Below are 24,350 nucleotides of genomic sequence, written 5' to 3' on the forward strand. Positions count from 1 at the left end.
GAGAAAGAGAGAGAGAGAGAGAGAAAGAGAGAGAGAGAGAAAGAGAGTGTGTACCTGCTCCCTGATGGATGTAATATTTTACATATTAGTCCAGTAGCTCTCATGAATGGATGATGGGGGATAGAGAAGAGAAAATCCCTTGTGGTCCTTTGATATAGGCCCAGGAATCTCTTCCACAACTGACTTGAACTTCCAAACTCTGAAATTCAGCCATTTAAAAGCTAAACTGTTTGGACAGTCAATAGAGCTATTTTTTTCTTGACCTAATCAGAGAAACATTCATACCTCATAAAGGGGTTAGGTCACAGATGTACCTCCCTTGTTTATACGTTAAAATTTCATTCCTTCTGCTGCCATTACTAAAATATCAAAAGTTTTTGGTTCAAACATGAAAGTCCAGAACCTTCTAAAGAATATAATCATAAATTATGAAATTTTAAAGATTATGAAAATTAGGGTTTAAATTATAAAAATATAGTGTTCACTTATTAGATAAAATATAACTTATTTTAACACTTCAAGAAGTTGTAATTATGTCAGGGGTACTTCTTCTCCTGATACTCTACATAGCCTTCTTATAATTTATGTGAGCTATGAGAGTTGCTGCTAACAAAAAATAAATCACTCTGTGGTAAACCCAGGCTGGTCCTTGGGCTATAATAACATAGTCCTGTCTGTCACTGGGTTCCTACATGAAGCTTTTCCATTTTGGTATCAACTAGATATTGTAGTCTTCTAATAGAACATATTAATTTCTCCAAGACAATATCCGTTCATCTTTCTCTTTGTATCTCTAGCACTTAGCATGAACATTTTATAAATGCTTAATGAAGGAACTGTATAAATGCTGGCATAGTCTCTGAGAACCTATGGTCACCTTCAGTCAATAAGAGACGTCAGAGTGGGACTTCAGTTGAAGAAAATGGATGGATTGAAAATATAACTATAGAAGTTTAAACATTAAATCATTCAAATGTTCCTAAACAATTCGATGTTTTGCATTCAAGACAGCTACAAACTTATTCAAAATACCTTCAGGGCCAATTACTTCTAGCATTCTTGGAGCCTGAAAAAAATTACAAAAAGACCTCATTAATAAATCACCATTTGGTTGCTAACCATAATGTTAGTGCACACAATTCAATTATGCAAAATACACTTAATGAGAACCAGTAAGTGTATGTCAAAGAAACATAAAACTTTCCAAATGCTATAAAATGCTTAGCTTTACTTGCAAAAAAATTAGCAATGCTTCCCCTAAGCAACAATGGAAATGCAAACTGACTGGGCTGGTAACAAGCACTCATGCAGCAAATACTCAGTCACAGCAAAATGGACTATGGGCTCTTTCATACAGAATCTATATTGAATATTTACAATCTTAGCATTTAACAAGAGAAAATGTTACATTTTTAAAAATATAGTAAATTATATTAAACATTTAAGTGTTGGAAAAATCTGAAACTAAGTCCTCAGGTAAATTTACAAGTACTGGTCAAATCAGTAATATGTGTTCTGTACTACATAATGGAATGGATAGACATTTACACTATAGAATAGCTGAAAATGACTAGAACTAATTATTTACAATAGATATAAGATCACAAAATACTTGAAATGAGGACATTACATTTTATAAATGTAGCATCTCATATACCCAGTATCATTACTATAATTTAAATAACTAAAACAGATGGAAAAATCAGAATAAACAATATTGTTCTACTTTAGCATTTCATTGGCATTTTTACAATTCTCAGTGTGGAAATTCTCTCAACTGATATACTATAGCAACTCGTCTGTCCTCTTACTTTTTATACACTAAGGAATTCAATATGAGAACATTTGAATTTTAAAAAAATGTATTATCTTGCAATCCTTAAGCATTATGTCAGTTATCAAACTATTACAAACGTAGAGATTGGTACAAATATGCACTGACCCCAACGCATCTCCTAGGAGTTGTTTGTTTTTCTAAATCATGATTATAAGTTTGTTTTGTCATCACTTGAATAGTATGTCTCATTAAGGATTTGGGATTGGCTAAGTAACTGAAACTTTACTGCTGACGAATCTTTTAATATTTTTTTAAAATTAAGATAAATTACAGACCTATTTCTTATCTCACCCTGGATAAGGCATAGAATGGTAAGAAATAGAAATTCTACTCCTGTTCCAGTGTGGCATGGCCTACAAAACATTAACAAATGGACATCTTTTGATAATAGCTGACCTGTATAGTTTTGTCTCTTTCTTGTTATGTGTATAAAGATGCTGTTTTTGCCTTATAGAATTTCATATCACCAAGTGACATCCTTCCTCACACTGAGGAAAGTAAGTGAGTCAATACTGCTTGATAAATAAAGATGATGTATACACACATTTATACATAACTATGTTAATAAATAAGATTTTATTGGGATTGTTAATATACTGGAAGTTTATTCCCGTGTCCTACATAATCAGTTAGTATTTTACATGCAGAGGTTTCAAAGCATTTTACATAAATTAACTAATTTGATTTTTACAACAACCTTGTGAAGTAGCTGTTATTACTATCACCATTTTACAGATGAAGAAACCAAGACCTAGAGAGGATAAATAACTTACTCAAGGTGATACAGTTAGCAAGTATGTAAAGCAGAATTTGAACTCAGGTCTTCCTGACTTTGAAGTCCCACATTCTATTCACTGCACCACTCAGCTGCCCGTAGACAAACTAGGGGAGTGATAGAACAACCTTTTATACAATTTCAGGTTTTCTTCATGTGTTTTATTTAGGAATATATAGTAGAGTCAACTGAGACAACAAATCAACCAAAAGCCCTTATTCAACACCTAACATGCACCAGGCTCTGTGTCAAATGCTGGGCATACATGTGGATAACTGTTTTTGCCTTTCTAAGCACCCTCTTCCTTGGAAAGTAAGATAGGTCAACGTGTACACGTCCAAGTACGAACATCATATAAATAAGAGAGAAACAAGACTGTCTGGGTAAGGCACTAGCGGGGGAGGGGGGGCACAGAGAAAGGCTTCAGGGAGAAGGTGGCTCCTCCAGGAAGCTAGGGAACCTAGGACAAGAAGGTGAAGAAGACCCACATTCCAGGGATGGAATAAAGGTGAGGGAGGCAGATCAAGTTTCACTTTCCTTCTACTGCTTGTCTCTAGACTTCAAGCTCCCAGACAACTGAACGCAGGGGTTAAAAGAGGCTGACTCAATACGTGGTTAGTCTTGCAGGTTTATCCCATGTAGCCTGGGAGTGAGTCATTTATATTCCTATAACTCTTTAGCTTGTGAACTCTGATATGAAGGGCCTCTGGAGGTAGTCAGGAATAGATATAGGCATGTATATAGCATGTGTATCTGCATACATGTACATATGTATGGGTATATAGGCACATGTGTATATATACTATAGTAGTTTAAAACTTCATGAATACTTTTGGAATATTCTCCCTCTCTCTTTCTTTGCATATATGCATATATATACAGCTATCCCTTCCACGTCTCTACTTTTCCCATCACGGTTTTGATATATTGTGGGTCGGCATAAGAAATTAAATGGGAATATTTTGGGAGTTTTGTAGACACCATAGAGGACATGTGAAGGCTGGTAGATGACACAGAAAAAGTTTAGAAACCCAGAATTGCATACTTAACCCAAATTTTTCAATAAGGTACTGTACACACTCTATAAAATAAAAAGAAAAAATTCATACTTCTCTGTTACAGAGAGTCAAAAAATTTTATATGTATTTTCCAGATCATGGGGGTGCTATGTCCCTAGTTTTTGTGATATGGAAGGGAAAACTATACATATGTATAGTATGTCCATGTAGCGATAAAATTTTAACCAGTAAACAAATGTTTCATTTTATACATATATATGTACATGTACATATATATGCATATTGTGTTGTTCAGTTATTTCAGTCATGTCCAACTCTTCCTGGCCCCATTTGGGGTATTCTTATGAAAGATATTGTCATGTTTTGCCATTTCCTTTTCCAGATCATTTCACACAGGAACTGGAGCAAAGAGGGTAAAGTGACTTGCCCAGGGTCACAGAACTTGTGTGCCTGAGGCCAGATTTGAACTGAGAGAGATGAGTCTTTCTGACTCCAGGGCTCTATTCATGGTGCCACCTAAAAGCCCATATACATATATGCATATCCATTTTATATATATACATGTATACCCATAATCCAATCATCCCAATTTTTGAGATTTTCTAACTACAGACTGTTATAGTTGTTATGGTATTTCTTTTCTGGCTGGGTCTATAAATTCGCTGGTGTTGGGAAGTACTGGTGAAGGCTTCCTAGGCAATTTAGAGCCTTAGAGAGAAAAGTGGGATAAGTAGGAGGTCTAGTTCATGGTCACGCAGCTACTTACTACCTGTCAAAGGCAGGACACGAATCTATATCTTCTTCATTCCATTAACCATTCTTTAGCCACAATGTCATGTTGCCTCTCTTTTTAGCTCTATTGTACTTGGTATTCCTGGGTGGTCACCCATTTGAGTACTGACAAAGCCCAATTCTACTGGGCTCCTGAGATCAGATCAGATTGGTCATGTTCAGGGTAGAACATCTATAGATCATTATGATATGAATACATACTTATACACATACATATACACATATATCTAATATTTGTATTACATAAACAGGTCTACATTCACTGCTGACTTAGTCACTCAACTGGGCTATAGGTTACTCTCTAATACAAGCTAAGAAGAAGACAAGAAAGGGAATCTAAAGCCCTAAATAGAATTACTAGGGGAAAATGGGGTGTCTCATTTCTTAAGGGAGAGTTCAAGAGCCCCCTTTTCTTACACACTTATAGTTTTGTTGGCCACAGGAGTATGTCAACATCAAAAGAATGGCTTTAGCTCATCATCAAGGACAAGTGCTTATAGTTTATTTGAGGTAGAGTTTTCCATACATTTATTTCACTTTCTCAAGAATGGGAAAATATTTATAGTTTTTAAGTCTACAGTGGTAGGTTGAAAGCAGTTACCAAAAAATGCTAGCCAAAAAGGTCGCCCATTACAGTACCACAAATCTGTGCTTGCTTCTGTGTTATTTACCATTTTTATCAATGATGTGGATAAGAGGGCTATGTCCACAGGCTTGATGGAACCAGCTCCTTAAATTTTCAATATGAACATTGGCTTAATATATTGTTTTGTTGACCGTCTAGATTTAAGAAAGTGTTAATAATGCAAATTCAACTTAAAAGGGTCTATGTATATTTTTCCCCCCCAAAGAGCCTGGTTATAGGTTGTATTATTCTATAATGTTGTACACAACCCTGATTGCTCTATATACATTACTTGAGCTCAGTTGGAGTGCAGGAATAACTGGAATTTATATAGCACTTTAAGATTTGCAAAGTACTTTTAAATCCATTATCTCATATGAACCTTCCAACACCCTGAGGGTGTCCTACACCCCAACCCAATTAAAGTAACTAACAAGATGTTCTATGCCTTGATGCCTCTCACACGATAATAAGTCTTTGGAGTTGCAAAATGAGTGTTGTAAAATAGATGTGGAAAATTTCTAGATACCTCTATTGAAAAATTCAACCAAAGGCATAAACTACATGCAGATAAAATCCTTAGTCAATTTGGAAGAAGTGTAATTCAACAAAATGTCTTTTAAAAAATGTCCTGGAATTTATTGAAGCTAAACAGGGAATGTACTGGGATTTGTTGAACAGAAATAGTCAGGCCACATGGGGCTTTGGATAAAATAACAAACCATTTTGGACTCTATTAATCCAATAGCAAGTCAATCTAGTGGGCAGAGGCAGCTGGGTAGTACAATGGATAGAGCACTGGGCCTGGAATCAGGAAGACCTGAATACAAATCCAGCCTCAAATACTTACTAGCTGTGTGACCCTGGAGAAGTCATTTAACCACTATCAACCATAGTTTTATCATCTATAAAATAGAAATAATAACAGCACCTATGTTCCAAGGTTGATGTGAAGGTGAAATGAACTAATATTTGTAAAGCTCTTTATACTATGCCTGGTACACAATAGGTGCTTAATAAATGCTTGTGTCCTTCCTCAATACTTGTTCCCTTCCCCTACCCTTAAGAGGGAAATACCTAGAGGACCATTCTCAGGAAACATGTGGATGAAGAGGACCTTAAAAAGAGGGTATTTGTCTTCTTCTTCCTTTTACAAAATAAAGAATATTTCATGAACTTTGAAAGATAGGAAGATTTGAACTTCCCAGTGGTGAAGGTAAGAATGCTTCCAGAACAGTGGGGCTGTTGGCAGCATCTACATTGGGAGTTGAGGACAAATACATAGAAAGCCAATGTTAGGACTCTATAAAGGCCTCAAACTTCAGAATCCACGCAAAAGCTACATCTCTAAAGAACTTGAGGACACTACAAAAGGAGAAAAGGACTTCCATCCAATTTGGAGCCAGGACTTACCCCATTGCCACATGGGCTCTGTAAGCATGAACCCTTTCTCCCCTGGACTTTCTCTAAATATTTTCAGTACACTGTGCCCCAGATTTTCAGGAAGAATGTTTTTGTATCAAGTGTCCTTACTGTACTATCTTAGTAAATATCTGCTTCTGAAAGTTGGTTATCTCTGGTTGGGTGAGTAATATTAATTGACAATCAATGTAGAGCTTACAAGTAAAGGCTCATGAGCAAAAGTAATTGAAACTACCCCCAGTTTCTCAAGGTTACTTGCAGAATACTAAGGGGAGAAATAATAAATTATTCTCAGGTACCCAGCCTACCATTTCAAGTACGGTTGGAAAGTGAGCCCAGATCCTATGCTACAAAGGACATAGACAGGATGCCTATCAAATTTGCAAATAACACAAAGTTGGAAAGGATAGGCAAAAAGTTGGGTTGCAAAATCAAAACCCATAAAGGACTGATAAGCTAGAATGCTGGGTGGAACTTAATACATTGAAATTTAAAAGGAATAAGCAGAAAGCCTTACATTTTGGTTAAAATTTTTTTCACAAGTACAAGCTAGAGACTATGTAGACAGCAGTTTGTATTAAAAACAGCTAAATGTTTGAGTACCCTAAAAGTTCATAATTAGTCAATAATTTGATACGGCATTCAAAAAACAGAATTTTAGGCTCCATTAAGAAAGTCTAGCCCAAGGGAGGTGATGATATAATTCCATAGAATGACCTGGTTAGACCACAACTGAAGTCTTATATTCAGTTCTGGGTGCCACATTTTTGGAAGGATATTGGTAAGATTTGAGAATGTCCAAGGGTCAGCAATAAGGATGGTGAAAGATCTTGAGATCATATCATAAGCAGATCTGTTGGAATGGGAGGTGATGTTTAACCTTAAGAAGACTTAGAAGATACAATACCTTTTAGATTCCTTGTAAAAGAATATCACATAGAAGAGAGATTAGATTTATTAAGCTTAGTTATAGAGGATAGAAAAAGAAGAAATGGCTGGAAACTGCAAAGTGACAAATTTAACTTTAATGTAAACATAGCCTAGGTTGCCCACAGACATTTAATGTGCTGCTGTTCAGGCATGAATCCAGGCTGGTAGAATGAATGATTACTCACCAAGTGCCTTTGAGGAATTGAATTGGCAGAAGAGCTTTGGAAAGGAAAAAATCTTCCTCAATCTTGCTTCAAGAGAGGATTTGCAACGTTCCAGACTTTCTTTGGGTAGAGATTTTTGGAGAGAAAGAGAATAGACTTTGGAAGACAGACATGTATGGAAAAACCAGCTTCTCAGCATTTGTTTGATGTCTAGCTTGCTCAGGGAATTTCCTATGGATGAGATTGGGCCTTCTTTCTCTTAGTTGAGTTATCTTGCTCCCAGTGAGAGAATTCATTCATTTTGTATTTTCCGTTTTAGTCTTATCTGTATAACTTTTTTGATTTCTGTTCTTGAATAAATAAATTTGCTCTCTATTCATTATTTGTGAAGGTTGTTTGTGGAACTAGCTTTTGGGGGGGAAGAAGTCAAACTTGAAGATATAAGCTTGGGTTATAGCTTGCCCTTTAAAGAACAGTCACTGGCAAAGAGGTTTGAACACTTCCCTAGATCAGCAATATTTGAGGGAGAGGGCAGAAAATGACTCCTCTCTCTCTCAGAAACGGACAGTGTGGCCAGTCTTGTGTCCCTTTTTCTGCTTCCTTCAAGGCATCAAGAATCAAAAACTTCCTTGGAGAGAGATGGACAGGATTACAGGAGCATCTCTTCATATCCATTCTCTTAACTGTATTTAAACAACAACATATGGGCATATCACCTAATCTATAGGGGCAAAACACACAACATATAGAAAAATTTCTCAATAGAGCTATTCAAAATGGACTGCTTCAGAGGGAAGTCGGTCCTGGATCACTGGAGGCTTTCAAGTAAAGGCTAGATGGCCTCTAATCAGACATCTCATAGATGATGTTTTTGTTCATTCAGGTACAGGTTATAAGTGGATGCCAACACTGAAAGTTTGTGAATCTGAGCTGAAAAATGCTCGACTTAACAAGTATTATGAATAAACTCTGATGATAGCTTTGTGGTCATAATCAGATCACTTAGTCAAAGTCTTAGTTTCCTTGTCTGTAAAATGTAGACAATAAAACCTGTGTTATTTGTCACACAGCATATAAACTGGCCACCAGTTATTTCTCCCTCTGATTATAGAACCATTTCTCTCATTTTCTGGTTACACAGTTCTCTGATGTGGTCTACAAAGTCCAAAGTCCAATATGACTTATCATGGTATAGAGGTGATCTTGGGCTTTCTAAGGTTTTTAGCAGTGGATCCTGGTAAATTCTAGCATGTGGGAAAATCTCCAAGTATGGCCTCTATAACTGACTAAGACTTTTTCCTGAGAACCAACTTACCTAAATATGAGAAAGCTATACCTGAAGATTAATTTTTTTTAGCCATGGCAACCCAAGAAACTAAGAAAAATTCAGAAGGGTAGGAAAAGGGGCAGAGGAAATTTAGAATCATATAATTTTAGGTAGTCAATACATTTTCATTTGACTCATACTCTGTGATATCCTTGTCCAATTATCAGTGAGTGGATATGTAGTTGAAGACGATGAGTCCTATAAATCTTGACATTCTTGCTATAAATGAAACCATAAAAAAGAATTTTGCAACTCAATGGAAAGATGGCTCACAGGTATCTTAGAGGGTCAGAGAAATGAGTTAGGGAAGTGGCAACAAGAAACTAGATATTTGGTTATCACATATTGCAATACTAATGATGAATATTTGCAAAAAGGCCATCATGAAAATATTTGCAGCTTATTAAACCAACACTAGTTGCTAATGGTAAAGAAGTAAACAAATTCTGTGAAGACCTTGGTAAGACTTACCAAATTAAATCACACCGGTATAACTGACTTCAAGGCGTTAGAGACAAAAGGTAAGGATGGAGAGAAATAGATGGAAAAGTGTGATTTAAGAACAAGACATGAAAGGCCAGATTACACACAGAAGCCCCACATTTTTAAATCATGACCACTCACTTTGAGAAAAGAATTAGTGCTAGACATATCAACACGAAGTAGCCCTGTAAGAATTAAAAATATTTTATCTTAAGATAGAGAAAAAAGACTTCTGATGCAGATTATCCCTGAAACAGCTGCTTATGGAGAACAATGAGTACCTGCTTAGTGATCTCAGTAGCTTCCAACGGTCCAATTATCATATCTGTGAAAGTGATTCCCAGATCTATATATCTAGTTCTAATCTGCTGAACTAGTCATGCATCCCCAGTTGCTCCTTGGACATCTTGAATAGGATATTGCATTAGCATTTCAAACTCTTAACTCTAAAACCAAACCTAAACTTCCCTGTTTGGCATTTAAAGTTCTTTCTTACCTGGCCCCTTCCTACTTTGTTCCAATCTTCTTACATCTTAATCCCTTCCATGCACTTAGCTACAGTAGTTCATTTGCAGGTCCTTAACTTACCCTGTCTCCCATCTCTGTGCCTTTGCGCTGGCTGTCCCCTTTGTCTCAAATGATGCATCCCCTCACTTTCACCTCTTGGTTCTCTGGCTTCCTTTAAGACTCAGCTCAAAGCCCAACTGCTTCAGGAGCAAAATTATATTCATCTCCCATCAGAATGTGTATGCTCCTCGGGGGACAGGGACTTGTTTTTGCCTTACTTTTGTTTCTTGGTGCTTAGCATTGCCTAGCTCGAGTAAGCTCCCTTAATTAAATACTTGTTGACTGACTTGTCAGGGCTAAGATTGGATCTGATAAACAACAAAAAGAAAGAATAATGAGAAAAAGATATAGCGTATGAGTGAAATAGTTCAATCTTGTTTAATAATTCAATTTAAATTCTTAACTGGCAATCAAAAATGGGAAATGGACAACAAAAATTTCATTAACACTGATTTTAATGATTTTACCAAGAAATTATTGTATAGTATACTGTTGACTCCCATAACAAAGACAACAAGTCTAGAAAACACAGTCAGCAAATATATCCTATATTTGCTAGACAAAAGAAACACAGGGCTAAAATATATATATTTGTAAAACCTCAGGAAAGATGATAAGCTGTTATGAGCAATAGCACTTCTTGAAACAGAAGAATGAAGTGGAAGGTAAATGTATTCAAATAAAGCAATAGAGAATGCTCTACCATCCTGTAGCTCTCTTTCTACCACACCAAAGTATAATAGACACCATGCATGACAGTGGCAAACACCTTTAGTGAGTATCCCTCTTCCTGCTTTATGTCTCACTTGATATTAATAATCACAGGGCTTAAGCAGAAGTACTCTCTTGTTATATGTCTCAGGGAAATACGTATAGTTTTTGACATACACATGAGAAACAAATTATTGGGGAAAAATCTTTAAGGCTTAATAATAATAGTGCTTTCCAAGTTTTCTAATAATATATGATCTCTTGGCCATGATCACAATGGTTTAACTTTACTTTAAGCATTTAAAACCTTTTTTTGTCTTAATTATACCAAAGAAAAGTATCACAAACACATATTCACTACATAGTAAGCACAGTACATCTGGCACTAAGCTAAGAAATCAGGTAGAACACAGACAAGATATAGTTCTTGTCCTCAAGGGCCATCCAATCTAAGTGATATTTGGGAAGAAAAGGGAATAAGAATTTAAATATCACTTACTATGTGTCAGACACAGTTCTAAGTGCCTTTTTTCGCAAATATCTCATATGTGTGAATAAAAATATTAACACAGGTTAAAACATCCCAGAAATATAACATTAAAGAGTATAAATAAACTCCTTTAGAGTGAAGATTATTTTCATTTTTATCTTCATATTTCTATTGTCTAGCACAGTACCTTGGACATACAAGGTGCTCAACAATATTTGTTGAATTTAAGTACTGAATCAAGTGTTTAATTATCAGCAAATAAGAAATGCAGCATAATCTAATAACATCCTCTAAATCATTTCCAAAGTGGGCGCTACCGCCCCCTGGTGGGTGCTGCAGTGATCCAGGGGGACAATGATGGCCACAGGTGCATTTATCTTTCCTATTAATTGCTATTAAAATTTAAAAAAAATTGGGGGCAGCTGGGTAGCTCAGTGGATTGAGAGCCAGGCCTAGAGACAGGAGGTCCTAGGTTCAAATCCGGCCTCAGACACTTCCCAGCTGTGTGACCCTGGGCAAGTCACTTGACCCCCATTGCCTACCCTTACCAATCTTCCACCTATAAGTCAATACACAGAAGTTAAGGGTTTAAAATTTTAAAAAAATTAATTTCCAGGGGGCTAAGTGATATTTTTTCTGGAAAGGGGGCGGTAGGCCAAAAAAGTTTGGGAACCACTGCTCTAAATCTTTCAGTCACTTGTATGATTGTAAAAACATGCTCAAGAATATTTTTTAAAATTCATTTCTCATACCTTCATCAAGGATGAATATAAGTACCTGTGATGCCTGTGTGCTATTCTCATACAGATTTGAAGAAATGGCAAAATAGGCATATGGTTCGGTAATTATTATTTTCTTGGTCACCTCTGTGTTTTTTTATAGTAAGATTCACAAATTTGTTTTTTCCATATGTCTGGTATCCTCCTCTCTTAGATAGCTTGATGACAATCTATAAACATCGCTAAAAAGTTCTTGATATACATCTTAGTAGTCTTCTATGTAGTGTTTTGGAGTCAACAAGCAAAAAGACACGAAGAATACTGCATATTACTTTGCAGAGTCAGCAGAGCAAGATAGATTAGCAAAGGCATACAAAAACCAAAGTCCTATGGTCTGGCTTAGGAAATGCTAAATGTCGCCAGTGATTTTTACTGGCAATGTAGAAAAAAAGGATGGCAGTGAAAATTGTGATATTTGATAGCTGTGACTAAGATACTAAGGATTTTTATTTAAAATCCAGGAAGCCATAACTTTTCAGTAGCATATAAATCACAGGGAAAAATCTTTTCATATTTTGGCTCCAAACTGGCTCCTCGAAAGCCCATGTAATCCATAATACACTGAAAGTGCATTACAAATACTATTTCAACTATGCCTAACCACCATTTATAACATTTCCATGCAAAAATAACCAACTCAGAGGTATACTGTGCTTTCAGGAGCAGGGCAGTGGAAGGGGAAAAAACAACGAGTCTGGTGTCAGAAGCCTTGGTTCAAATCTACCTCTTTCATTTACTAGCTAAGATCTTGGGCAAAATTTACTCACCAGCAAATGAGTGGTCTGGATTAGATAAGAGGGTCTATGGACTTAAAAAAAAGATTTGAACAACTATTTCAACATGGTTGGTTCCTTTTGCAACATTATGAATTTTATTTTATGCATTTTAAAACAGAGTTGGGAGCAGCTGGGGTTGGAGAAAGGGGAGGTTAAGATGAGGAATATTCTCATTTTTGTAGCCATTTAGCTATACAGATTAAGAATTTCAATGTTCAGTGTTTTTAAAAGATGTCGTCAGAGGAATGAGAGCTCTGGGAGGTGCTATAAGGGTTGTGGTTGTGGTTCTAGTTCTGGTGACAGGCTATATCTGCTGTCTAAGAAGCAGAAGGGCATCCAGGCATCTGCATATAAGGTGATGAATTCTTTGCTTATGACAATCTTTGAAAAAAAAAAGTATAATATGGCCCTCAGTACTGTACCGTCCCCTTCAGCTTTGTCAGAGACCATGATTAACTTGAAGAAAAGAGGGAAGAAGCTTCTAAGAATCACAGTTTTCATATACTTTTTTTTTTATTAAACCCTTGTACTTCGGTGTATTGTCTCATAGGTGGAAGATTGGTAAGGGTGGGCAATGGGGGTCAAGGGACTTGCCCAGGGTCACACAGCTGGGAAGTGGCTGAGGCCGGGTTTGAACCTAGGACCTCCTGTCTCTAGGCCTGACTCTCACTCCACTGAGCTACCCAGCTGCCCCTTATACACTTTTAATATAACAACTGTGACTCTAAATGTAAGAACCTTGTCAAACAATCTGCTCAACAACCAAACCATGCCATACTCTTTCCAAATTAAACAAAAAGGCACATGGAGGGTATATAGCTAGAGAAAAGGAAGGCTCACAAAGTCTCAAAAAATAAAACAAGGAAGTCACCAGAATTGGTTTTATTGTGTGCTCAAGGGTAATAATACACATTATTGGTCTATTGCACTTTTCAGGAAAAAACTTGTTGACAGACAAGCCTAAGCTCAAAGACTGTGATGAAGATAATAGTGGCTGTTGAACACCATGAGTTGTAGAGGTTGGGGATATATAGAGCTACATGAAGAATATGATAAAATTCTTTAAATGTAATATATACTTTTATACAGATTTCAGTGTAAAAGTGGACTTAGGATAATTTCTGAACAAGAAAAATAAGAACAAAGACCTGAAATAACCCCCCAAACCCTTATGCCTCTATATCTGGAACTCTTTCTAAAAATATTGGTTTTTTTCTAAGAATTTAGTATTAGACACCAATAAAACTAACAAAATTTGCTTCTCCTGATTAATTAAATTTAACAATTAATTACTAAGCACCAGTGCCCAGCATTGTTTTGGTCTCTAGCAGGGAGGGATAACAGACAGGATATATAAGGCACAATTATTGTCCTGAAGGCCCTCAGATTTAGTTGGGCAAAATAAGTCTCACATACATAAAACAATGAAAGAACTATCAACCAATATGTGTTCATTAAGTGGCTATTTTAAGCCAAGGTAGGGATAAAAATAAAAATGTAAGATGGTCTCTCAAAGAGCTTACATTACACTAGGAAATCATTTAGATCAATTTTATCAAGTCCTAGATTGCGTGGTATAGACAAGTAATATAGAAGATCATTTCTTTTAGTTTATTTTTGAGGAAAATGTCAATATCACCTAGAAACAGATTTCTAGAAAAACTGCTTGTTATTTTTCTATAATACAAAAAGTTAAGGGAGCTCGTTACTCATCCTTCAACAGAGGGTCTTAGAACAGTATAGTCTTTCCATCAACTATTTAAAATACTACACTTTATTAAAGGATCAGATTTTACCATATGAAAAATATGGTAGAGTGGGGAAAGGGCTAGACTTAGAAGACACAAGACCACAATTCAAATTCTGGTACTACTATTTAGTACCTTGTGTGACCTTCAGCAAGGTAGGCAGGGAGTAAGCAATTATTAAACACTTATTATGTGCCAGGCAACAAATGGAAGCAAAAAGATAGTCCTTTTCAAGGATATATATATTCTAATGGGAGAGGGAGGACATGGGGCCATAGTGGCAAAGTCCTTAAAGTCTAAAGCACAGCATAGTCTTCCTGGATCTGTCCCCAAAATGGAGGCCTCAAAAGAAATGAACCATTGAGAGGAGACTGGAATGGCAGAAAGACATTGCCAGGTAAGAAGATCCAAGGTGCCATATAAGGAAGGGTCCAGAGAGGTGAGAGAGCAGCTAAGTCATAACAGCAAAGTCTTTAGCAACAGAAGCAGTTAGGTGGGGAATGAAATATGGCAGCTCTGGGCAAATCACTTTACTTCCTGGGTCTTACTTTTGTCAATAATAAAAGGTGGGGTTCAGACTAGATGACTTTTTTTTTTTACATTTCTTTCCAACTCTAAACCTGGGCTTTCAATCTTATAAAATCAATTTAATTCTAGAATTCATCTTTGTTCTGTTGAGTGTCTCTGGTTTTTTACTTCTAATCTGTTTCGTTCCCAGATCAGTCAATCTAATTCTCTTCCTCAAGGGAAACACGACTCTTTATGGCTGAATTCTAGATATAACCTATGAATTCAAGTGGAAATTTCTTTCTTTGAAGTTATCTCATATGCTAGACTGAGCCACCATGGTTCCCAGCAACTCAAATGGATAGCTAACATTGAAGATAAAAAACAAACAAACAAAGGTATTTACTTCTAAATAAATGTCAAGTCCAATCAGATTAAAGAATAAGAGATAAATATGAAGTCTTATTCTTGGGTTCAGAAAATCAACTTCTCAAGCAGATGGTGACATGGCTAGCCAACAATTCATGTGATAAAGATCTGGGGATTTTAGGATTCTATAAACTTAATGAGTCAATAGTTGACCAACACCCAAAGAAACTGGCACAAACAGGCTGCCCTTAAAAGAGGCAAACAGCCCAAGGGGAAGTAATAGTGCTGCTGTACTTTGCCCTAGAGCAACAGGGGTTCACTTATGTGTGCCCTATTTTAGGAATGCCAGTCAGGATTTGGCACTTGTCTAGAGAGTTATCAAGGCAGAGAAGAAATTAGATCATGTACCATGAGGAGCAGATAAAGAAAGTGAGGCTAGAGAAGCCTCTTCAGGGACAAGAGAGCTTCAAAAATTTTGAAAGGGTTGTCCAGGTGGAAAATGGATTATATCTGACCTGCCTGGCCTATGCTGATAGCCGTTTTTTAGTCCCTGAATTTGTCCGCAACTCTATCTCACACATTCAAGGCAGTTGTCATATATAATTTATTCTCTATGGCTTGGAGAAGGCTGAGGCCTTATTCAAGGTCACAAAGCTGGGCCCTGCAGTTATGAGTGAAGAAAAACCTCCCTAATTAAGATACTCTTCTTCCAGATACAGATTATTCCTCAAAATAAGCCAGTCTCTTCTCATTTCAGACTCACCTAGTCTGTCCTATTAGGGGGGGTCAATAAGAATTTTAGAACTAATATTTGGAAGTGAAACAGCTTTCTGTCATAATGGGAGGGTTTATGAAGCTACCTCCTATCAAGAGCCCTCTCCCAATCCCAGCCCAGATGATAAAACCACAGAAGGGACAGAAGAAAAATCAAATAAAAGAAAAGAAAACATATAGGCTATAATCAAGACTAGGCTTGAGAAAATGGATTGTTCATCAAACTAAGACAAAAAGGTGACTTCATAATGAGGAATTAAAGAATGTTAACATCTTGTAGACTTAATACCAACTCATGTAAAATAAGTGACTGAAATAAAAGATGTATTGCATATTACAAATCTTTTAAAGATATAAAAGGTATAAAATTTGCTAGATAATTTTATTTTAATTTATACAAAGTAATTTGCACACCATTCAGTTTTGCCTTCCTGAAACAGAACTTGCAAAAGGCCTAGACTGGCTATATTAGTGTTATGTTCTATTGTCTGTACCACAGGATATTGCCCGGGAGTCAGTCTTGTCCATTATTTGAACCGTGGTTGGGTTTGTCTTCTTCACTTGAAATGTCTGTTTCAGAGCCACTTTTTGGGCCACCTAGTCCCTACATAAAGAAACTCTACATTAAACCTCTTTTCGCTTAGAGATAGCAGAGCTAGGTGTCCATCAGTCTTTAATGATTATCCAGTTTATCAAGGACAGACCATTCACCTATAGGCAAAAGATAAACCCATATATCTCTACACACTCCCTCAACAGTACTCTACAGGCTATTTTATAAACTGGCAAGATGCCCAGGCTCTCCATTGCAGGGTTAGAGATGAGATGAGAAAAAAAAAAGACTTGTGACATTTGCAAGACTGAAAAATGATGCTGAAATGCTAAAAAAGATGTTATATATTTTGGAGCTCCTGTTTCCTTATCTGTAAACTGGGGGTGATACAGATAGTAACTGCCTCATAGAATTGTGATGTTCAAATGAAATATGTGTAAAGTGCTTTGGAAACCTTAAAGCAATATAAAAATGTCAACTCTTTATTATTAAAACAAAAGAATCCAAACCAAAATGAAAATGCTAATAAAAAAAATCATACTATCCAGGGGGCTGGCAATCACCCTGTATTCAGCTTTGGTCAGACCATATCTAGAGGGGGCCATAAAGAGAGTACCTTATCTAAAACACTGTCACAGATAAAGTCTCAGTGTAGAGGTAAATTGCCCAAAGTGATACAGGAAGTAAATAGCAGAAATGGGATTTAAAACCAGTTCCTTTAACTGCAAGGTTTGGGATCTGTTCTCACCTCACTTTTATGCTACCAGCTCCAAGTCATGTCCTTCATGCCTCTATCCACTCCCCACCTGTTTATGTATCTCCCCCCATTAGAAGGTAATATCCTTGAGGGCAAGAACTGTCTTGTTTACTGGTATGTTTATCTTCCAAGCTTAGCTCAGAGCCAGACATAGACAGAGCACTTAGTAAATGTTCTACCTTTCTACTATACCTCTTGAGTTCAGTTCTGAGTGTCACATATTAGGAAGGGCAATGATCATTTTAAACTATTTTATTTGTTTTTTGGTCACATTTTGAGTTTTGAGTTGTCTCCTTCCCTCCCACCAAAAACTGAATTAGAGAAGGCCATCATTTGCTACAGATATATATGTGGAACCGTATAATACATACTTCCATAAATGAGTTCTTTCTCTGGATGTAAATGGCATTTTCTTTCATAAGTCTTTCAGAGTTGATTTGAATGCTCAGAATTATGAGTATTACTCAAAATAGCTTAGTCATTTAGTTACTCTTTCAACAATATTGCCATTACTATATACCATGTTCTCTTTGTTCTGTTCATTTCACTGCATAATTTCATTAAAATCTTTCCTTTTTTCTCCTAAAATCAACCTGCTCATCATTTCTTACAGCACAGTAGTAGTATTCCATCACAATCTATAGAGCAACTTGTTCAGCCAGCCATTCCCCAATTGATGGATATCCTCTCAATTTCCAGCTTTTTGCCACCACGAAGAGAGTTGCTCTACATATTTTAGAACATATAGGTTCTCTTTCTTTTTCTCTAATTACTTTAGGAAACAGACCTAATCATGGTATTGCAAGGGTAAAGCACATACATAATTTTATAACCCTTTAGGCACAATTCCAAATTGTTTTCCAAAACATTTGTATAAGTTTACTATTCCATCAACTGTATATTAATGTGCCAATGTTTCCACATCCTCTAGTCATTTTCCCCTACTATCATTTTTGCCAATCAGATAGGTAGGAGATGGTACTTCAGAGTTGTTTTATTTTGCATTTTCTAGTCAATAATGATTTTATACATTTTTTCATTTGACTATATAAAACTTTGATTTCTTCTTCCCCAGACTGCCTGTTCATATCCTTTGACCATTTATCAATTGAGGAATGACTCATTCTTATAATTTTGACTCAATTCTCGATATATTTGAGATATGAGGCCTTTATTGGAGAAATTGTCCATAAAATTTCCCACCAATTTTTTGCTCTCCTATGCTCGGCTACAGTGATTTTATTTGTACATAATTTTTTTATTTAATATAATCAAAATTAAACATTTTATATCCCATAATATTCTCTCTTTTTTGCTTATTCATAAATTCTTCTCTTATCCATAAATCTGATAGGTAACATATTCCATGTTATTCTAATTTGCTTATGTTCTCCCCCTTTATGTCTAGGTCATGGAACCATTGTGACCTTATCTAGGTAAATGGTATAAGATATTGGTTTATACCTAGCTTATCCAAAATTATTTTCTAGTTTTCCCAGCAATTTTTACCAAATAGTGAGTTCTCATCCCATGACCTTAGATCTTTATGTCTATCACATGCAAGGTAACAATAATCTCTTACTACTTTGTGTTATATTCTGTTCCACTGATCTACCTTTCTTTTAGCTAATACCAAATAGCTCTGATAATTACTATTTTATAATACAGCTTAAAATCTGGTACTACTAGACCACCTTCCTTTACATTTATATAATTATTTGATATTATTGACCTTTTGTTCTTCCAAATTAATTTTATAATGTTTTCCAACTCAAAATAATCTTTTGGACATTTAAATGACACAATAAGTATATTAGTTCAGTTGGGATTTTTTTTTAAAATTAGATTGGCTTGGCCCACCCATGAACAATGAATTTTTCTCCAATTATTTAAATCTGACTTTATATAAAAATTGTTTAATATTGATATAATTCCTGGGTTTATTTTGGCAGGTATGCTTACAGGTTATTTTATATTGTCTGTGGTTGTTTTAAATGAAATATTTCTTACTATCTCTTCTCGCAGAGCTTTGTTGGTGATACATAGAAATTCAGATAATTTATGTGTGTTTATTTTGTATCTGTATTGATCATTTTAGCACCCAGAAGGCAACCAGGATGGCGAAGGGCCTCTCACCAGATGAGGACAACTTGAAGGCACTGGAGATATTTAGCCTGAAGAAAAGATTTTGGGGAAAAAGATGATTTATGTATCTTAAGGGCTATCACATGAAAAAAGTATTAAATTAATTTTGCTTGCTCCCAAAAGAGCAAATGGAAACTTCAGAGAGGCTGATTTCATCTTGATTAAGGAAAAACTAACAATTAAAACTAGCCAAATGTGGAATGGGCTGCCTCTAAAGGTAGCTGGATGATCATTTGTCAACTGGGTTATGAAAGGGGATTTAGATCAGAATGTATTTAATAGTTGCTGAGCTCTCTTTCAACCTGGACTCTGTAAACCTTTCTATTCTGCATATACTAATATCTTAAATTGAACTTTAAGAAAAATGTGAGGACATTAAATTTTTAGGTAAAAAGTCAAACAAAAAGAAACTGGCATGGGCATATTTTTTAAAAGCAACTTCTAAAAAATGTTTAATCTTAGACACTTGCAGTCAGATTTCAATCTTTTTCATCTATGATTCTTTACTTGGGTTTCAATATGCCAAAGGATTGGAATATCACTGTTGTAGGTACTTTATTAAAGTAGATTTACTCCCCTTCACACCTGAGTGAACAATTTCATGAGTTGCTATGCTTAAAAAAAAATCATCAACTGATGGTCAACATTTTTGGTGATTGGTTCCTTTGATCTTAGGGAGGCTGGTCCTCAGAGGGTAAACAAATAGTTCACAGACTTCAAACTTTTCCAGGTTGGCAGAACCCATCAGAGATATGTTATTAATGCACAGGCTTTCAAGAACCCACATTTGTCTCCACATAAAAGGATGAGTCCATGGTAGGTTTTAGTTTTTAAAAACTCTTTGCAGCTTGGTTCCATTATTTTTCTTTTCTTTTTCAAAGAATGCTTACCTTCTGTCTTAAAATTAATATCAGTTTCAAGACAAGAAAAGTGTCTGGCAATTGGAGTCAAGTGACTTACTCAGGGTCACACAACTAGAAAGTGTCTGAGATCATATTTGAACTCAGGACCTCCTGTTTCCAGACCTGGTTCTCTATCTAGTAAGCCACCTCATTGTCCCAACTTCATTCCACATTATTACATTTCTGACCTCTATGGGCCTTTTCTCTTTTCCTTGCATCTGGTGACCCACCTGCTATATTTATGGCTTTCCACTGCTCATTCTCCATGTCTGAAATGTACTCATTTCTGACTTCTACCTTGTAGAATTCCTCACTTCTTTCTAGATGCAATTAAAATGTCATTTTCTATATGAAGCTCTCCTGATCTTTCCTCAACTGTTAAGGCCTTCTCTCTATAAATTCCTTGTATTTATTCTGAAGATACTATAATATATTAGTAGATTACTATATGTAAAAGTTTTGTCTTCCCAATATAATTTAAAACTGCTTGAGAGCAGAGATAATTTCATTTCCTGTTTTTGTATCCTTAGCACCTATCACAGAGCCTGGCAAATAGTAGTCATTTAATAAGTGCTTGATTATTATCATAATATTCAAAATGATTAATTTACTTCAGGATGTTGAAATAAAAATTCAATTATGTTCATGATATTCTACTGTAAGGCAATTAAATGAATTTGCAATATGAGTAGAAGATAAAAATAGTTGCGATCAACCCTAAATTAACCAGAAAATTCAATTAGCCTGAAGACCTCAATTCTCTAGGCATCTGAGTTAATGGAAGTTTTGCTGTGTGTCCAAAAGCAAAAGTTTAAGTGAACTAAGACAGTAAAATATAAGTGGGAAAGCAGATAGTGAATAGATAAGGGAAAATCAGGAGATAATAGCAAGGGGAATTTTCCCCCTAGTTTTCATATATATTTCTCTTATACTTCTCTTCACTGGGTTGGGTAACACAGCAAATTATTGTAACTAAAGTAGGAGAAAACAAAAACATCTGTCTAAAACAGCAAGCATTTATTTTGCTTCTAGTAAGAATACTCTAAATTTATTCAAAAGAAAATGGAGGTTTGATACCATTGCTGAAAGTACAAACCACCACCACTAACACCAACCTCCACTAGGACTAGTTTGTATAGCCAAATACCCACATCCTGTGTAATATTATTTGGGTACAAAGTCTACTCCGGTCCTGCAAAATAATTTGGTGTATTTTTTTAAAGCATCTACTGTGAGCTCACTAGTCTATCAAGTGTTACTGGAAATAGGGAGAACAGTTCCTGTTCTAGTACACTGTACAGTCTAAATAGGACTAAATTATTTAAAAATAAAAGAGACAGCATTCAACCACTGGGAGTATTATACAACATTGACAATAATCTATTTTAGAGAGAGGGAGGCTGAAATAATGGGAAGATAGTACTGGATTTCGAAGCAAACAATTTGAATGTATAGCGTCGGGAAGACCCAACCTTTCTGAGACTCGGTTTCCTCAATGGGGATCTACCTTAAAGGAAAATATGCCACTTGTAGGCTGTTTTCTCTACACAGGCGTGAGCAGTCATCACTACTAACAATAAATGGACTAGCTGGTGTAGATCGAAGCTGCGGTTTCCAAGAACATAGAACGTCGGTGTTATAGAACCAGAGCTCAGTGGTGCTGGAGTCCTTGGAGACCATAGTCCAACAACCCCTTTCACTTTACAAATGGGGCCACTGAGACCCAGAAAGACGAACAGAGTGGCCCCAGAGTGTTTCAGGAACTAGAGCCCGAACCCGACGACTTCCAGCTCGAGGCTTTTTCACGAGTTGGAAGGAGGTGGGAGCTGGGGAAGGAGGAAAGGCAGTGGCCAACCCCTCTTTGCCTGATGCTTCCCGTTGCGCCCCACGGGGCGGGACGCCTCGCAAACAGAAGGCACTCCATAAATGCTTGCGGTACTGAATTGATCTCTCTTTCACTTGATTATCGCTGGGGTCAGAGTAGGGGATGGGGGTGAGAGAGGGGATGTAGAAAGCGATCCCAAGCTGCAGCTCCGCTCTTACCTTGGAAGGCACGATCCTAGAAACCCCGGAGCCTCGAGGCGAGTACCTACAGTGAGGGGCAGAGAAAGGGTAGGGGGAATGAGCAATAGAATTAACAAGAGGGGAGGGGCAGAGGAAGGAGAGAGGGGAACCCAAGCACCTCTTACCGGCTCATAGCCGCTTCTCGGGTCGCCGAGGTACCTCCCACTCAAAAGAAGAAATGTCCGACTGACCCACAGACAGTCTCCGCCTTAGTAAGTCGCAGCGCGCTCCTGCCGCCCAGCCCTCCAAGTCCAGTCAGAGAAACACTGGACACCCCCGGGTCAGGCTTGCCCCGTCCCCTAGGCAACCGTAGCGTTCCATCGGCAAGCCCCGCCCATCGAGGGTGGTAGAGGGCGGGGGAGGAGGTGGGCGGGACCGGGAGGTGGAGGAGAAGAAGAAGGGGAAGGGAAAACCTAGAGGGAGGACCGGGGAGTAGAGAGGAGGAGGAGGAGTGGACCGAAGAAAAGGAGAAATGGAGCGGGGAGTGCTGGGGGTGTGGAAGAAAATAGAAGGAAGAGAGGGGAGAAATGGATAAAATAAAACAGAGGGAGAGAGAAAACGGGAAGGGAGGCAACACTAGGGAAACAGGAAATAGACAAGAGAATAGAGGAAAGAAATAGGGAAGAGGAGAGAAACTAGGGAGGGGAATTAAGGTAAAAGAAACAAGGAAGGGAAAGGAAAAAATAGAGCTTAAGCACTTAAAGGGAAAGAAAGTAAGGAAGAGGAAATAAAGAGGGTAATAAATGAAATAGTAAATGAAAGGATAAAGACAATAGGGGAAAGGGAAGAGGAAGTGTAGGGGAGAATAAAGGAAAGGGAAGGAAAGGGGAAGAAACGGGATGGGGAGGAAGAGGGAAATAGAGGGGAAGAAAATAAGTGGCAGTATTGAAGTGTTCATTAGATCATAGATTTGGAGAGAAACTTTGGAATCCATCTGATTTAATCCCTTCATCGTTTTAGCAATGAAGAACAGACCTTTAGAGAAATGGAATGACTTGTCTTGGGTCATATAGACAGTTAAAAAGGTAGTGTCTGGATTCAAATTCCTATTATGTGGATAGAAATATCAGGTTCTTTCCAACAGGGCTACTTAGAAAAGACAGGAAAGCCTAAATGATCTGGCAAAGGGGTTAGGATCAATTGCAGGGGGAAAGAGACAGAGGGGCATAATACCTGGCACATAGGAACCACTTAAGTGTTAGTTGATTAAAAAAAAAAAAACATGTAGAGAACGGGTAGCTTTGCTGGGAAACTGTGGGCATCAGTCAAAAGTAAGAGGAGTTAGACCAAGAAATAGACACATATCTAAATGCTGAGCCCAAGTTGCAATGAGGGGCAAAAAATTAAAAAGGGTGGGGTGGGGATGTGGTAATTAATGCATGCTCCCTATCATCTTACATAAAGACTCCCATTTGCTAAACTTACATTTTCTCCCAATAACTCTGTAAGGTTGATAGCCTGGTGTTATTCCTACTTTATAGAGGAGGAAATTGAATTCAAGGAAGTTAAGTGACTTACCCATGATCACCCAGTATTAAATGTTTGAGATGGCCTTTGAAATAAGGTCTCTGACCCACAATTTCTTTACTTTTTCCATTTTGATAAGCTTGTTTCTAGACTTGCTTTTTAACAACAAAATAAGAGTCATCAGAGGCTAGAAGAAAATGTACCCCTTATGGGAATCAGTGGGGGGGAGGGGGAAGCAAAAAGAGGACACCAGAGGAAGAACATTTTCCTGGGAATTCTCAAACAAAATTTTCTCAGTCTTTTTTTTATTACTTTAAAAATGTTATTTTTTATTGTTATGCAAAATATACTTCCATATTGGTCATTG

General features: G+C 36.9%; 1 protein-coding gene across 1 annotated transcript in view; it reads right to left on the minus strand.

Moving 5' to 3' along the window:
* Window positions 1-22,132, minus strand: part of ERICH2 (glutamate rich 2) — a 91,641-nt gene extending 69,509 nt beyond the window's left edge. Inside the window, exon 1 of the mRNA XM_044669092.1 lies at window positions 21,960-22,132. Within this exon, the coding sequence (XP_044525027.1) occupies window positions 21,960-22,132 (173 nt within the window). The remainder of the gene's footprint in view (window positions 1-21,959) is intronic.
* Between the last annotated feature and the right edge of the window lie 2,218 nt (window positions 22,133-24,350).

Source organism: Gracilinanus agilis, chromosome 3, assembly GCF_016433145.1.
Source record: "Gracilinanus agilis isolate LMUSP501 chromosome 3, AgileGrace, whole genome shotgun sequence".
Lineage (NCBI taxonomy): Eukaryota > Metazoa > Chordata > Mammalia > Didelphimorphia > Didelphidae > Gracilinanus > Gracilinanus agilis.